This window comes from Salvia hispanica, chromosome 2 (assembly GCF_029641045.1).
Source record: "Salvia hispanica isolate PSC_SH4W2 chromosome 2, Shi_PSC_v1, whole genome shotgun sequence".
Classification (NCBI taxonomy): Eukaryota; Viridiplantae; Streptophyta; class Magnoliopsida; order Lamiales; family Lamiaceae; genus Salvia; species Salvia hispanica.
Genome location: NC_142693.1, coordinates 690,838 through 708,537, shown reverse-complemented (window position 1 = coordinate 708,537; position 17,700 = coordinate 690,838). Strand labels below are relative to the sequence as shown.

Genomic DNA, 17,700 nt, shown 5'->3' with positions numbered 1-17,700 from the left:
GAGAGGAAGGGGAGAAGTGTGGCTGACTTCAGGGGAGACAACAAATATTTTAGTCCAGAAAGTGGGAAGCTGGAAGTGGTAGATAAACGGGGCTCTGACGCCGAGAAGTCCACGACCACACGGAAGGGGAAAAACATCTGTATAAGGGGATCTTTTATTTCCATGAAATGAAGCCCAAATGGATACAAAAAATAGGCCCAGTCCATATAATTCACAATTTAATTATTCTAAATTTAATATAGTATGTAAGTATTTATTAATCGAAATGCAGATCTGGTATTTATTTTTATACAGAATTTAATTAAATTTAATAATGATTTTCTTCAACTGTATTAATGACGGCTAAATTCAGAAGTTTGATCAAATTTTGATTGTTCATATAACTTTTAAAATTCGAATGACAATTCATAGAATAAACTTTCAAAAATTTGTTGTTGTTCTATGCCAAGTATTTTGGAGGCAAATGCAATTCTGGATAGGCTGTGACTTGAAACAAAAGAAAAAGAAAAAGAAAAGCATATCTTGAATGAAAGGCTGTGAGGTGATCAGCTCTTCATCCTTCACATCTTATCCTTATCGTTTCCTAAGATCTCACTTTCTCTTCTCTCACTGCACCAATATTACATTTCCATTCCTAAACTCTAAACCTTCTCTCTGATACAGTTATCATCAGCTGAAAGAATGGAGGGAGAAGCTGCCGCCGCCGTCCTTCAAGTTCTTGTTCAAAACCTCATCGACCAATCCAAGAAAGAGTTCTCACTTGTCCGAGGCCTCGAAAAAGAAGCAAAAAAGCTAAGTGAGAGTCTGGACACGATCCAGAAATTCTTGAACGATGCCGAGATGCGTACCATCCCGGGCGAGGCTGTCAAAAGCTGGCTCAAGAAGCTTGAAAACGTGGCGTTCGATGCTGACAACGTGTTGGATGAGTTCAACTATCATCTCCTCTGCAAGCAAATCAAGCCCATCAAACCTATGAAACAAAAGGTACTCTCATGCTTCTCCTCACCATGCGTTAACATTTCACGCTCCCGAAATATGGCTCTTAGGATCCAAGAAATCAATGAGAATTTGGAGTCAATTCACAAAGAGGGAACCGGGCTTGGCCTCAGAGAGATGCCTCCCACCAATGTGCACACTTTGCGTGATGTGTCTCGTGAAACTGACTCATTCACTCTTGATCCAATTTTTATTGGACGAGATAAGGAGGTGTCAGATATAGTTGAGATGCTTACCGCTTGTATCACATCTGACGAACGTGTTTCCATCATTTCCATTGTGGGAATGGGAGGATTAGGGAAGACAACTTTGACTAGGAAAGTTTTTCATCTTCTAAAACAAAAGAATCGGTTTGGATCACATATTTGGGTGCATGTTTCTCAAATTTTTGATCCAATTGTTCTTCTCAAGAAAATTCTCAAAGAGTTGACTTCTTCTGATCAAGTTGAAGTTGAGAGTAGGCAAGAAATTCTCAAAAAGATCCAAGAAGCTTTGAAAGATAGGTCTTATCTTCTTATTCTTGATGATGTTTGGAATGAAGTTCGTCCTACATGGGAAGATTTTATCAATTCCTTGTTGGGCGCTACTTCTACTAAGGGTAATGCGATTGTTGTTACCACCAGAAGTATGGAGGTTGCTTCAACTGTGAGTGCACTTTATACTCATAAGCTTGAAGGATTATCAAAGAAAGATTGTTGGTCAATTATCAAAGAAAGAACCTTTGGAAAAGAGGAAGTTCCTATAGGATTTGAGGTCATTGGGACTGAGATTGCTGAAAAATGTCAAGGTTTGCCATTAGCTGCCAGCGTAGTCAGTGGAATACTACGCGATAAAAAATCTGAAGATGAATGGCACTCGATCAAAGAGAATTGGCATTCAAGCAGTGAAGGAGATTATATCACAAAGATATTGAAGTTGAGCTTTGATAATTTGTCTCCACCATCACTCAAGAAGTGTTTTGCATACTGTTCTATTTTTCCTAAAGGTCGCCGATTTCAAAAGCAGGAACTTATTGAGTATTGGATGGCAGAAGGATTTCTTGAAGCTGATGGAAATAATGACTTCGAATTTGTGGGAGAAAACTATTTCAATATACTTCTAGACAACTCTTTTCTGCAAATTTCAACAAGATTTAAATACTGGGTGGATTATGTGATGCATGATCTTGTTCATGATCTTGCATATTCTATTTTAGGTGGTTCTAATGCATCTGACATTTTCCCAGTTCGATACATGTTCCTAGAAGAAAAGTCAAAGGGTGTTTTGGAAAAAAATGCAAAATATTTGCGAACATTATTGTTCATGGATAGCACTTATAGTAACATGTTCTCAAAGTTCAAATGTCTCCATGTTTTAACTTTTGGAAGTAGTAGAATTATTGAGTTGCCAAGTTCAATCATGAAGTTGATACATTTGAGAGTTCTTAATATCAACGAATCAAAAGTTACATGTCTTCCAGATTGGATTGGTGAACTGGTTCAGTTGCAAACATTGAGAGCAAAGATGTATTATGTAGAAGAGCAACTTCAACTTCCAAGCACTTTGAAGTACTTGATTAACTTAAGGCATCTCTATGTTAGGGAAAACGTAGATTTGCCTGCGGAGATGGGGCTATTAACTTCTCTCCAAACCCTAGAGTATTTTAGGGTGGGCGAGAGGAGTGGCTTCAAAATTGAAGAGCTTGGAAGTTTGGATGATCTCAAAGGAACATTGAGAATTTTTGAGCTGGAAAAGGTTGGTAACAAGGAAGAGGCTGAGAAAGCAAATATACATAAAAAGTCAAAGTTATTGGAGTTGAACTTGATGTGGAATCCGAATAGAGAAGGTGAAACTAGAAATGAAGAGGATGTGTTGGAAGGCCTTCAACCTCACTCAAATTTGAAGATGTTAGAGATTCAAGGATACAAGGGAAAAAGATTTCCATTATGGACTCGAAAGATGGAAGTTGAAAAAGTGGGTTTGATTGAGATAAGTCTTTCATACTGCTCAGAATGTGAAGAAATCCCAATGTTAGGGCAGTTGCCAAATCTCAAGTCTCTTTGTTTGCAAGGATTGAGTAATGTGAAGTCCATACATTCTTCTGCCCATGAATCTCAATGTATTGTTTTTCCAGCTCTTGAAAGCCTCCGAATGTATAGCATGCCTAGGCTGACAGAGTGGGTACACACAGAATCAGTGGGTGTAAGTGGTGTCAAGCTATTTCCTCGCCTCGAATACTTGGAGATCAAACGTTGCAACCAATTGACGAATTTTCCAGCTCTTTTCTGGTCGCCTCTCAAAAAGTTGACTATTGAAGACATTGGGAGCTACAGGCCTTTGGCAGGCACATTTGAAACTGAGTTGACGTTGCTAACAGAGCTTCATGTCATTGGTATAAATGATCTGGAATGCCTCCCAAGTTGGTTATTCGAGAGCAATCCCAATATATCGAATTTGGAGATAGTGGGATGCCCCAATTTGAGAGGACTACCAAATGGTGTGTGCACCATCAATTCTTTGGAGAAGTTGATTATAAGAAAGTGTCAAAATTTGGAACATATGGGCGTACAACAATCACAAGGAAGCCTCACATGTCTTAAAGAGTTGGAGATTGAGGACTGCAATGCTTTGCTGTATCTGCCATGTGAACTGCTAGGATCCTCGCTTGAGAGACTTTGGTTGGTGAATTTAAGTAGCCCACAGAATGTGCCTGAGATAATTGACTGTCTGCCGAAATTGGCCCGTCTAACAAGGTTGAGAATTCTTGGTGTTCCTCAATTTTCAGCTGATAACCGTAGCCTTGAATTAGATTTTAGTATGATGGGATCAATGGAGACTGTTGATGGCATATTGCAAGGATGCAACATCCCAATTAAGGATTTAAAATTGAAGGGGAGGGAAAGTTGGGAAAGTCTGCCGAAATCAATTCAATCTCTCACTCATCTGCAAGAATTAGAGTTGAAGAATTTTGGAATGGAAGAGTTACCTGATTGGTTGGGAAACTTCTCAGACCTACGGGAGTTGAATATATATAATTGCAAGAAGTTAAGGCGTCTGCCCATGGATGTGATACAGAGCATCGCTAAGTTAAGATACTTTCGTATTTCAAATTGCCCAGGAGTATGTTTTGACATTTCCCAATGGCCCTACATTTCCCATATCGCCTACATCTGGATTGATGGAAAACGTGAGTATCAATATTTTCCCTGTTTCTGTTGTTTTTAGAAATATCTCCTCACCTCCATTTGACTTTAAAGATTTATAAAACTTGTGTTGTTTCTATTTCGATTTTATCTCATTATTTTACCAATTTAATAAAAATGCCCCACCTTATGGTAATTACAAAAATGTACTCCCTCCGTTCCATAGTAATAGAGTCATTTTGCCATTTTAGTACGTTCCATAGTAACAGAGTCATTTCTCTTTTTAGTAAAAGTCGACATATTTTTCCACACCTACTTACTCTCTCTTACTTTTTTCTCTCTTTATCTCTCTACCTTTTTCATTTTCCACTTTATTCTCCCTTTACTTCACTCACCTAACACAATTTTTCTTAATTTCCGTGCCGAAAAGAAACGCCTTCATTACTATGGAACGGAGGGAGTACTCATTTTGAGTAATTATGTCACAATATTACAATGAATAAGTAAATATATTATGTTTAAATTGTAGGTGTACCATTCTCTATATTTTGTTTATATTGTAGGTGTGTTTTCTATGATGGAAAATAGTGGAAAAGATATATATTTTTTCAATAATTTTTTAATCTTTTCACATAATTTGAACGTGGGTGATTTTTCTAACTCATTTTCCCACCTTTTTAAATCCAATTTATTAATGTTATATTAGTGTGATAATACTTTTCCATGCTTTCCACTGAAAACATCTGACAATAAAATGGTGTGATGAGGCAGGGGTGGTGTCAAAATATGATAAGGCAGTGCGCAGAGAGGAAATGTGGAGAAATTTCATGGAGCGAAAGCAAAGGCAAAATTCGTACAGTAAGAAACTTTGACAATTATACTCATTTTACACATGATTATTGCATGAAAACTGAAAAACGTAAGGTAGTATTTAAGAAGTTTGGATTGATTCTTTCTTGTATATTAGTATCAAACAAAATCCCCTTGTTTTGTGGTCTTTAATCTGACTATTAGATTGTTTCACATGTATTTTAACTATAGGAATTTGAAAAACGATCTTGTCATCATCCTCTATAGTTGAAATAGTATCTGCAACTTATGCAGTAGAAGATAAGACTTGGAAGTTAAGAAAATTATCTTTTGAGTTTTATTTATTTCCTAGTTAGTAAAATTAATAGATGGAAAAATATTAATTGTTTTTCCTTCTACGTTTTTCGTTTTGCTTATTTTTCTTATAGTTATTTTTGCTTATTATCTTTTTAGTTATTTTCTTTCCATAAGTTTAGGATTTCCCCTTCCTTTTTGTTGATCTTAAAAGACATACTTTGAATAATAATTTGATATTGAGTTTTTATACTCCGAAGTTCTCAATTTAGTTGAGATCTATTTATTACCAGTTCAGTCATTCTCATACTTCTCCGTTGATTTGCATCATTTGGTATCAGAGCCAAGTTGATTATCAATGGCTGAACGTAGACATGGCGGCAGACGTGGTGATGCTCGTGGCGGTGGTCGTGGTGGGGGCCAAGGAGATCTCCCAAACGAAGAGGCTGCACGACAGCGTGATTTGCGCGGCATCGAGAACAATAATCTGAGACAACAGGTTCGAGACCTCCAGCGCGACATCGAGAACGATGATTTGAGACAACAGGTTCGAGACCTCCAGCGACGATTGGCGCGATTGGAGAAGCGTCGGGGAAATCCAACCCGATGAGATCTAATGCGTCGGAGCGTCGTTAGTGCACGATTCGTTATTCAACGACGTCTACGGTGACAAGTCTAAGCCTGTATACGACAAGGATATACTCTCGATGCCGGTCTATGATGAGCCTGTATACAACGAAGATATATTTTTGATACCGGTGTATGATAAGCCGGTGTATGACGAGGATATATTGTCGATGCCGGTGTATGATAAGCCCGTATACGACGAGGATATATTCTATAATGTTGTTGATACCATTAGGTTTGGTGTGAATGTGGTAGATCTAGGAGTTGTTGGTGGAGGGACAACAGGGAATGGATACATGAAGGTTATTGAAGAGGAGCTTCGACTTGAATCAGTCGGTAGTGCTACTGAAAATGGTGATGGTATCGAGAAAGATGTCGTTACTACGGAAATTGGAGTGGATCTTCAAAATTCTGAATCTATAGCAGAGGAAATTGGAGTGGATCTTCAAAATTCTGAATCTACATCATCTCCAATTCTACTCGTTTTTACATATGTTTTCATCTACTGTAATTAAAATTTCCCTACAGGTTTGGTTGAAGAAGGTGAAGCAGAGACTTGTTTAAAGAGCATACCAAGAAAGTTTGACGGTTGTACTCATTTTATTCTTGGCGTTATTGCATGACAGTTTGGATTGATGTTGTTGTTGTTGTTGTGTTTTATCGAACAAGATCCTATGTTTTGTATTTATGCCTTGGTCTTTTATCTGACTATTAGATTATTGTCACCTACATTTGGTGATGGATTCATGGTTTTCATTTGTGGCGTGCCTCACACTTTTTTTTTGGAGTAACAGCTAAGTGTTACTCTTGTTTTCTTTTAATTTCCTTCTTTTTCAATTCTCTTCTGAATGAGTTGTGAAAACGTGGATATGTACTGTATTATGGACTATAGATTATAGATGTTGGATAATCTCAAACTGAGACACGGCAAGTCTTTCCTCCATCCCTCCCTCCGTGTCACACACAGCTACTTCTGAATGAGTTGTATTTTTATTTTATTATCATATTTTATTAAGGGAACTATCAAGATATTCACATATACTGAAGTAATAGGGAACTGTCGAGAAACTATATTTTGTACCTCAGTTCCTCGACCCGACTTACACGAAACTTCACTGTACGAGTGTGAAGCAACTCCAACACCTCGACCAGATCCGAATCACTTACCAGAAACACCCATTCCTCCTCGTCGTCAAGATACCTGAGATTTGGCCAACTACAACTGTTTGTTAGGACAAACTGGTTCGACCGGTCAGCAAAAGATTACTACCACGGTCGAGATCTACACCCGGAACAGATTCAAGCATGCCTCGCATCTTCTTCAAAGACCGGTCGACCTTTTTTATTATGGGTTAAGGCCATCAAGCAATTCCATGTTGCCTGTATATCCTTTTGAGAACACTAGAAAGATTTAGGACAAAAACAAGTAAGGATCCATCAAGACTTTCCGTATATGGAACGTGTATTCGACATTTTCTCAACTTGGTTCGACATGGGAGTTTATGTGGAAAAAATTTTGGATGTTTTTTTTTTTTTTTTTGAGCGAACAACAGTGGATTGATTAAAAGTATTCAATGATACAATCTGGATTAAAATCCAAAACGTAAAAGGAGAAAACACAAATGAGTTATGAGCTAGAATATGAGATAGATGGATAAAATAAGAAAGGATCAATATGTCATGTGGCATAATTTCCACGGTTGATCACTTAATTTAAGAAATAGTGTTAATTTATACACGATCGTGGTTATGTTTTTATCCAATATCTATACTCGCCATTATTTCATGATCAACAAGTTTAATAAATAAAGACTATTTTGTTTATACATCAGTAATAAAGTAAAAAATATTACTGAATTTATCTTTTATTTCAGTCCAATTCATCAAACTATGTATCAAGCTGATAAACGAGTGAATAGTTTAAGCCACACTTCTTTAATTTTTGTAATTAAACTTTGTTAAGCGAGTTTGAACAATTTTTTATTGAATCAAAATTTAAATAGATATGCATTATGTATATTTGTCCTCAAACCACAACTAACTTGAAAAATCAAACAAATAATTAGAGAAGTTGCGGCAAGGATTGAATAGTAAAAATTTATGAGACATCGAAGGGATCCAAAGGCAATTAGACAATTGAAGAGTAGGCGGTATTTCCACAGTTCCTATTAGCTTATTCAACTCATTTTTTTATTTATATTTTTTAAAATCTGCGTCATAACTAAATAGAACTTCTAAAAAGGGAGTATTTGCTTGAGATTAATAAAAAATTATTTACCTCCATTATTAAAGAGTAATGACCTTTAAGCATAAGTTGTTAGAACACACATTTTAATATTATTTCGCTATCATGTTTTCGTTTGTTTTTTCATGTTGGGGTCGAATTTCAAATTTGGCGGTGGGTACTATATGTGATACGGAGAGGTTCCGTATCTTACGCCGTCGACGGGAAATACCGAGGGGGAGGTTCGTTCGCGGAGTCATCCTCCATCGAGCAGCCGTCGTCCGCTAGGGTTTCACGTGGAAGATTTTGTAACTTGAAAGGAAAGGAAGGAACGATAAAAATAAGGGAAGATTTATGATATATTGATAATGAATTTCAATGTACAGAATCCCTTTATATATGACTAAGAGCATCCACAGTAATCGGCGAGCGACCGGCTAGCCGATACCCGACGCTAGCCGGTTCGCTTGCCGAACAATTGCAACCGACTAGCGCTGAATCGGAAAGAATTTCGGCGAGTGCTGGCCGCCAATTCGCTCGCCGCCATTGTAGGCTGGCGATCGGCGAGCGATCGGCCAGCGCTATTTTTTTTTAATTAAATTTTCGAAACACTATATATACGCGATTTTTTTGCCATTTTCATTCTCTCTCTCTTAATTTCTGTAAAAAAGCAACAACGCGAAATGAGTAACGCGGGTGGTAGTAGTAGTGATGAGGAGTACGAACGGCAAATGGACGAAGCATTGGAGGCCTATACGGAGACTGAGATGAACCAGCTGCTACAAAAGGCTTTGGAGCCGGCGTTACCTCGACCTCGACCCGTTTTCCACCGCCAAACAGTTATTGCTCAGGATCACGTAGGTGCACATCAGCGGCTATATGACGACTACTTCGCAGAGCAGCCGCGGTTTAACGCCAACATGTTAAGGCGGTATTTTAGGATACGCAGGAACTGTATATGTAACGCCCCGGAATTTAGAACCCTAACCCTAGAGCTATAGAATTAAATTTTGATGACGTGGAGTCGAGAATGCTTTAAATTCGTGAGTTGAGTCTATGTTGAAAGTTTGAAAAGTCAAACTTATTGATTTGATGATGTGGCATGTGAATTACTTATTGATTATGTGGCAAATTAATTATTTAAGGTTGAGTGAGAATATTAGAGGAAATTTCCATAAATACTTGTCATCCAAATTCTTATGAAATTCGAACCCTAGCCCCTTTTGTGAGAAGGATCTCTATTTTTCCGGATTTAATTTAATCCTTGGGATATTTATTTAAATTAAGTTCTAAGAGCCAATTATTTCCTTGTTTAGAAACACCAAAAATCGAGCCTCTTATTTCCTAGTGATTTTCGAAAATCACTCTTGTTGGGAAGGAAGGAATTTATTTCATTTTAATTGATCCCTTACTTGATTTCCTTCCATACCTAGAATTTATTTATTCTACCAAATCTTTCCATACCTCAAGAGATCTTACCTTACTTTATTCTAGTTAATATTCCAAAAAATCCATGCCTTATTTATAAAGGCTAGAAATCGGCCCCTACCTTATTCTATGGAGGATTTTCCTTATTTTTATTTTGCTCCATATTATTTTATTCTATATGGAAAAATACCAAAACAAAATCATGGCTTTTTGGAAAGCCTAGTTTTCGAAAATAATAGGGATTTGCCCTAGTCTATTTTGTTAATTCTTCTTCCCTACTTTACAATATTATATTATATTATTTAATTTATGGAGAATGAGATCTTACCAAATATTCTATTCTAATTACCTAAAGATCTCGTTGGACTCTATAAATAAGCACCAAAACCCCAACCCTAGACCATAATTTTCGCCCCCCACTCCCATACTCTCTCTCAAATTTTTCTTCTTCTACTCTCCAATATTTTGCTATCTTTTGGAGAAGAATTGAAGTTTTAATCCGAGGACTTTGAAGGATCGAGCCTAATACTTGTTTTCCACCGATCGTTTTTCATCTAGAAGGTATGTCACGACCACAACTCCCTAGTGCTAGTGAGCGTAGCTATTTCGCGACTAAAAATTCTCAATAATCAAGGGACAACAATAAAAGGATGAAATCACTTAAATCAATAGTATCAAAGGCATATGGGTTCATAGTCAAAACGTGTTCAGAGTATCAAGACTAAGTTCATAGCTTTCTAGCACTTAATTCTAGATTTGCAGCGGAAGAGTCCAAGACAAAATAGCACGTATGAAGACATGCTACTTTGGGTTACCTAACTACTTATTTAAAAGCCTTGTCCCAACACCTTCGCCTCCTCGTACACGTTCAACCTGCACATTTGAAAATAACATGCAGGGCTGAGTATTTGATATACTCAGTGGGCACATTGCCAAAAATGGTTTTATCTTTAATTGTCAATGCCAGAGTTGAGTGATCACGGGGTTTTACTTAAAAAGACCCGAGTCACTAAAATACTTTTCCTTTAGTAAAGATTTGATTGCGCAATCACATAACATAGATATACCATATCTGAAACTGATGTGAACCGGGAATGTGGCCACATTCCACGACGGTCACTGGACCGGCCAACCCCTTTTGTTAGCTCACGGTCCCCTTATGTGTACACTAGTCCGAGTAGGGTTTGCGGCCCTACTGGGACCCGAATTCGATTTAACTTGATTTGGCATAGCCAAGCAGATAGGTAATCATAAAACAAAACATGGCATGACAACATACTTGAGCAAAGATTCACATTTTCATACTGAAATCACATTTTGAAAGAAATGCCCACCTCAAAAGCTAAAGCTCTTTCCGTAATTTCCTTAACTTGGCCTTAGATGACGTTCGTAGACGCCCCTTTAGGAAATAGCATAATATTTAATTAGACTTTGATAAATCAATTAAGCTTAAACGTGGATGCATCCTAAGTGCGTGATCATTTTATTCCTTTTCCTTAATTCATAAAAAAGAGTCCCTGAGTACTAAAATAGACTCGAGGTCTTTTCATCATTTCGCACCATAAATTACTCGAGCGCTAATACTAAAGTCTGGGAATTAAATTTATCATCGTGAAAAAAATTTAGCGGACCATTACTTAACCTCAATTATTTGATTTAGCAACATAGGTGGGCTCATGATTTAATTAGGCTAGAGCAAACTCCCATTTTATTTTAATTATTAGCCCAACTCCTTAGATTATTTAAAGAATTGGTCCATTAATTAACAAAACCTTAGCCCATGCATTTAATTTATAGAGGCCCAAAAGAAGAAAAGGAGAGGCCCAAATGAAAGAGGCCCAATTTCTTCCTCCCTCAAAACTATCGGCCTCTCTCTCTCAAAACACAAAATCCCCAAAATCAAAATCAAAAACCCCAATTCCTAATCCTTGCTTTGGAGAGGAACGACGGCGCATCTCCCCCCCCTTCGTCGCCGGCTCCAGCTCTGGATCGACGGCGCGCCTGTGTCGCCGTTATCGCGCGGCGAGCTCCGCCGTCGCCGCTGCTCCAACTCTCTCTCTCCTTCTTCCCTTCTAATCTCTCCCTCCTTCGGCTGCTACGCCGCGCCTCTGAAATTCCCCTCTCCGCTCATCCTTTGCTCGTTCTCGGCGATTCAGCGCCGTCGCCGACGTCTCCGGCTGAGGTAGACGCGGCTTGGCCCGCCTTGAAGACCAGCCCGCCGTCGCCTCATCTTTATTAGCGGAGTCGCCGACAGGAAGGAGGCATCGCCTCTCTTTCTCCCTGCCTCCGGCGTTCTCCTGGCTCCCTCCGGCGAATTCTCTACCGCCGTCATCGCAGCTCGCCGTCCGGCAGCTCTCCCATCACTCCTTGCTCCAAAGCTAAGTTTTTTTCCTCTCATTTATTTCCTTGTAACAATACTATGTTTCAAAGATGAAGTCTTAGTGTATCTTACTGTGTGATGTTGAAACCATCTTGGGTAGTAATTTAATTGGGGAAAACTTTGATATCAAAACTTGTACATGAGGCCTACTGTGTTGGTTTGTATTCTTACTCAAAGTATGGGTTCTATCAGTCGATATTGCTAAGTTCACATTGGATTTTTGAGCACCTATAGTTCTAAGTTCTTGATTATCTATGATTGGCTATCATGATGCATTGGTGAGGGTGGGCTATGGAATACCTCTCCTTTGCGATTCTCGTTTTACGGCTGCTTCTCCGTGTTGCCGCTGCCCCTCCTCGCCTTCTTGCTCCTCCCGATTCCTTGCTGCACTCCTTGATTGTGAGTGAATTTGTGGTTTCTGGGGAGGGAGTCAGGGGCGGTTTATGGTGGTTTATATAGGCGAAGTGTGGTGTACTCGTGAGGCCTTAAATGGCTGTCAAAGCTCTTTGTTTTCATGCTGCAGATGGCACCTTTAGTTTACTTCCTTTGTCTCTTTCTTGAAACATAAGTACTACCTTCATTAGGTTACTTTGTTTGATGTGCAGGGGAAGCAGGTGGCTGTTCGGTTTGGGCTGATTTGGCGCAGCTGGAGGGACACGTTTTGGGCTAGCTGATCAGCAAGGTATCGGTCAAAGGATAGGTTGCCACTCCAAAAGAGGCAAGTCTCAAATTCTTGGCAGCAATGAGAGGTAAATTCTAAATGTTTTATCTCAGTTGTCCCTTCATTCATTTATTACTTAGTACACAGGTTTGCAGCCTTGTACTCCTAAGTTTTAAGAATTTTTGTTTTCACATACAGCTCTCGGTTTGGTGCATTGGCTGTGTAGGAGTGTACCTCCCATTTTGGGATCATTTAGACCTCCTTTGGTAAAGAAAGGATGCCTCCTTCCTTGTTTGGTTTGATGTTGGGAAAAGTAATCTAAAATATTTATTAGTTTTGTAGGTTCTTGCAGGTTTAATGGCAGATAAAGGAAAAGGGTTTTTTTAAAAAAAAATTGGGGATGTGGCCTGGGATCGAGACGAGGCAGTCGGGCTGGCTGCACGGGCCTTCGGGCTGCCCTCTAAGTCTTTGGGCCGAAAGAAATCTCGTGTTCGAGAGTCGAGGCCCAACTCTTTGTATATTTGTATTCTTAAATTCTTTTTTTTTTTTTGTCAACACATGTGTAAATCATTTTTATTTCTTGACGTTTATTGTATTTCACACGTATATACGAAAATCTGTTTTAGTTTGATCGACACTCTTCAAATTAGCAACCAAGCAAGACCATCGACTAATATTTCTGATTTGAAAACAACAAACATTTCTCTAGGTTGACATTAGTCTTAAAGAAAAGGTAACAAAGAGCGGGTATTACATTCTACCCACCTTAGCAAAAATTTCGTCCCGAAATTTTGCTTATGTTACTCAAACAGCTCTGGGTACCTTTCCTTCATCTTGTCTTCAAATTCCCACGTAGCTTCCTCGTGACCATGGTGTTTCCATAAAACTTTCACCGTTACAATAGATTTGTTCCTCAGTTCCTTGACCTTCCTATCCAATATTTCCTCTGGCTTCTCTTCATAGCTTAAGTCTGGTTCCAAAACCATTTCCTCTTGGTGGACTATGTGTTTCGGGTCGAACACGTATTTCCTCAATTGTGATACGTGAAAGACATTGTGTACATTCCCGAAACTCGGTGGGAGTGCCAATCCGTACGCCACAGGACCCACTTCTTCTAGAATCTCGTAGGGTCCGATGAAACGTGGCCTTAGCTTGCCCTTGACGCCGAATCTCGTAATCCCTTTAGACGGAGATACTTTCAGAAAAACTTTGTCTCCCGCCTTGAACTGCAGATTGGTTCGGCGAGCATCCGCGTAAGACTTCTGCCTATCTTGAGCTTCCTTGATTCTCTCACGGATCTGACGGACAATCTCTATCATTTCCTTTACAGAATCCGGTCCGAGTATCTTTCTCTCTCCGACTTCATTCCTGTAAAGCGGTGGTCTACATTTCTTTCCATACAATGCTTCATTTGGGGCCATGTTTATAGATGCTGACAACTGTTGTTGTAAGCAAACTCTATAAATGGTAGTACTAGCTCCAAGTTTCCTCCACGGTTGAGCACTACGGCTCTCAGCATATCTTCCAAGGTCTGGATTGTCCTCTCAGACTGCCCATCAGTCTGTGGATGGAATGCCGTACTGAATTCAATCTGGTGCCTAGCTCTTGCTGCAGGCTTATCCAAATCTAGAAGTAAATTTCGTATCACGGTCTGATGTGATCGTCACCGGTATTCCATGTAATCGTATGATCTCTTGCACGTAGATTTGAGCTAACTTGTTCGATTCGTAAGTAATACGAACTGGTACGAAGTGCGCGCTTTTGGTGAGGCGATCTATAATCACCCAAATAACAATCCTGTCACGAAGTGCGCGCTTTTGTGACCTTGGCAACCCTGTCATGAAGTCCATAGCAATGTGTTCCCATTCCCACTCGGGGATTTCTAGGGGTTGCAATTTCCCATAGGGTCGTTGATGTAGAGCCTTCACTTGTTGACATGCTAGGCACCTTTCTACAAACGACGCTATGCTCCTCTTCATGCCATCCCACCGAAACTGCTTCTTCATATCTTGATACATTTTCGTACTTCCTGGGTGGGCAGTATAGGGTGTTTCATGCGCTTCGCTCATGATCTCATTTCTGAGAACCTCGTCATCGGGTACACATAATCTCCCTTCAAAAGTGAGGGCGTCATCCGCTTCTTCATGATAACTCACCTCTTTTCCCGACCTCACTTTAAGACGAACTTTCTCTAATGCTTCATCACTCCTTTGAGCCTCAACAATTATGGCCCTTAAGTCTGGTTCAATCACTAAAGGGGCGATCCTACCTTCCACCGTCTCTGGTGCTCTTACTACCTCCAGCCGCATCTTAGCAAATTCCCGTATGAGCTCCTCATTCTGTGTGAGGAAGGTGGCCACTTGGGGCATAGTCTTCCTGCTCAAGGCATCTGCCACTACATTGGCCTTGCCTGGGTGGTAATTTATACCACAGTCATAATCCTTGACTAATTCGAGCCATCTGCGTTGTCGCATGTTTAAATCCTTCTGCTCGAAGAAGTACTTAAGGCCCTTGTGGTCCGTGAAGATCTCACATCGAACTCCGTAGAGGTGATGTCTCCAAATCTTTAAGGCATGTACCACTGCTGCTAGTTCAAGGTCATGAGTGGGGTAATTTAGCTCATGTGGCCTGAGTTGGCGTGACGCGTACGCAATCACCTTGCCATTCTGCATCAGTACGCATCCAAGTCCAATCTTTGATGCATCGGTGTACGCTACATAGCCTGCTCCTGGTGCTGGCACGGCTAGGACTGGTGCGGTGGTCAACTTTTCTTTTAATAGTTGGAAGCTTGCTTCGCACTCCGGCGTCCAATTGACCTTAGCTCCTTTCTTGAGCTGTTGAGTCAGTGGTCTGGCTATTTTAGAAAATCCTTCAATAAACCTTCGATAATATCCAGCCAAACCTAAGAACTTCGAATCTCATTAGGCGTTGTTGGTGACTGCCAACGTTGTACTGTTTCCACCTTTGCAGGGTCCACTCGGGTCCTTTCTGCCGTTACTATGTGTCCAAGGAAGTTCACCTTGTTAAGCCAGAACTCACATTTTCCAAACTTAGCATAGAGTTTCTCGGCTCTCAACGTCTCTAAGGTGGTTCTCAGACGTTTCTCGTGTTCCTTCTCGTTCTTCGAATAGACTAGTACATCATCTATAAGGACTAGGACGAACTTGTCCAAGTATGGATGGAACACGCGGTTCATTAAGTCCATGAACACTGCCAGGGCATTTGTAAGTCCAAAAGGCATTACAGTGAATTCGTAATGGCCGCATCTAGTGCGGAACGCCGTCTTGGGTACATCATCATGTCGGACTTTCAGTTGGTAATAGCCTGATCTCAAGTCCATCTTCGAGAATACACCCGCCCCTCGAAGTTGGTCAAAAGGTCATCAATCCTTGGTAGAGGATACTTGTTCTTGAGCGTCAGCTTGTTCAACTCTCGGTAGTCGATACACATTCTCAGTGTTCCGTCCTTCTTCTTCACGAAGAGCACTGGTGCGCCCCATGGTGACACACTGGGTCGGATGAAACCGAGGTCTAGTGATTCCTGTAGCTGTATCTTGAGTTCTTCTAACTCTTTAGGCGCCATTCTGTATGGTGCCTTCGATACCGAGGCCGATCCTGGTTCGAGATCGATTGTGAATTCTAATTGCCTGTCTGGCGGCAATCCTGGTAGTGCGTCCGAAAAGACATCTGGGAATTCTCGTACCACTTCTACATCCTCAATCTTACGGTCCTCTTTCTCTTCTCCATTCAGATAAACGAGGTATGCAGAGCATCCTTTCCTTATCATAGTGGCCGCTTGTAGCGCAGAATCTATGGACTTTCGTCGCCTCACGGATATTCCGTGAAAGATTGTGGGTTCTTTCCCTGGGTATTGCACAGAGATCTGCCTTTCCTTACAAAGAATGGTAGCGTAGTTCTCGGCTAACCAATCCATTCCCAATATGATGTCGACGTTCCACATCAACGTTACATGTAAATTGTGAGCCACTAACTTAAGGTTTCCCATAGTGAATTCTACGTTCGAGCAAGTTCGTGAGGTATCTTTAAGGCCTCCTATGGGTGAGAACACCCTCATCTTATGTTCGATTTCATCAGTAGGCAATTCTAAAGTATCCACGCAAGGTGCTGACATGAAAGAATGACAATAGGTATGTTGAGGAGAGTTCCCATACTTGCTAAATTGTCTTGCTCTTGGTTCCCTGCTCAATCTTAGGCTGTTTCTGCCTCGGTGCAGTAACTATAGTCTGAGTGGGAAACCTCTGGCGTAGCTGCCGCTGGTGATATGGTGATTAGGACTGTCTTTCTTCTTGGCTCAGCTTGAAGTGCCCGCAACTACGGACGCTGCCCTTAATAGTCCTGCCTCCCTCCTGTCCTAGTATTCTTGTACAGCATTCCCTGGAGAAATGTCCGCTTCTGCCACAATTAAGGCACCTATGTGTCCTAACTATGCACTTTCCACGGTGGTTTCTTGACCACTTAGCGCGGGGATGGGCCTTAGGTCGGTACTCAACCTTCTTATTGAGATCGGCTTCTCTACCGCCATTCTGCGATGGTTTTGGGGCAAGTTGTTGCTTCTTATTCTCATTTGAAGTACGTTTTCGTTTTCCCGATCGTTCCTTCATTCGTTGGTTTTATTGCGCCATATCTCAGATGATTTTCCTCTTGTCGAAGACATCCGTTCATTAAAACGTAATCTATGAGAGTGTTCATATTTTCACTAGATTTCGTTACCTAACGATGATCTTGATCTCCATTTCCTCGTGGCTCTCCTAGTTCACTTTGTTATTTGTGCCCCAAACGATTAATCACTTAGATAAATAAGTCTTGCACAACGAAAAGTCATTAGGTCTGTACGTATATAAGATTCCTTTACATTTCTCTTTTTGTGGCCTACATTCTATGTATATAGCGTAACGATCCATCCCATAGCAGCTCGTGACCGGCGGCACACAAGTGCGAAAAGTCCAAACAACTATGCCCTTCGTGATTGCCTTGTACTAAGAACTCGATGATTAATCAAACAGTCTTAACTTGGATAGGTACTGATGTCACCTAGAAGAAGCATGACTGCAAATTTCTTTTATTGAAAGGACTATAGAATATCCAAAGGGATAAGAATAACATCTCTTGCTCGACTGTTGTGAATTTTCGACCTCAAA

General features: G+C 40.3%; 1 protein-coding gene and 1 long non-coding RNA gene across 2 annotated transcripts; both read left to right on the top strand.

The window, feature by feature from the left end:
* The first annotated feature begins 596 nt into the window (after positions 1-596).
* On the top strand, positions 597-6,605 carry LOC148931287 (putative disease resistance protein RGA3). Its single transcript, XM_089063554.1, has 3 exons — positions 597-4,162; positions 4,890-4,976; positions 5,564-6,605. Exons 1-3 carry the CDS (start codon positions 682-684, stop codon positions 5,572-5,574), a joined length of 3,579 nt encoding a protein of 1,192 aa, XP_088919680.1. The 5' UTR covers positions 597-681; the 3' UTR covers positions 5,575-6,605.
* Positions 6,606-11,375: 4,770 nt separating this feature from the next.
* Positions 11,376-13,144, top strand: LOC148931286 (uncharacterized). Its single transcript, XR_016135387.1, has 3 exons — positions 11,376-12,630; positions 12,741-12,808; positions 12,885-13,144. It is a non-coding gene; the product is annotated as an uncharacterized LOC148931286 (long non-coding RNA).
* The last annotated feature ends 4,556 nt before the right edge of the window (positions 13,145-17,700 follow it).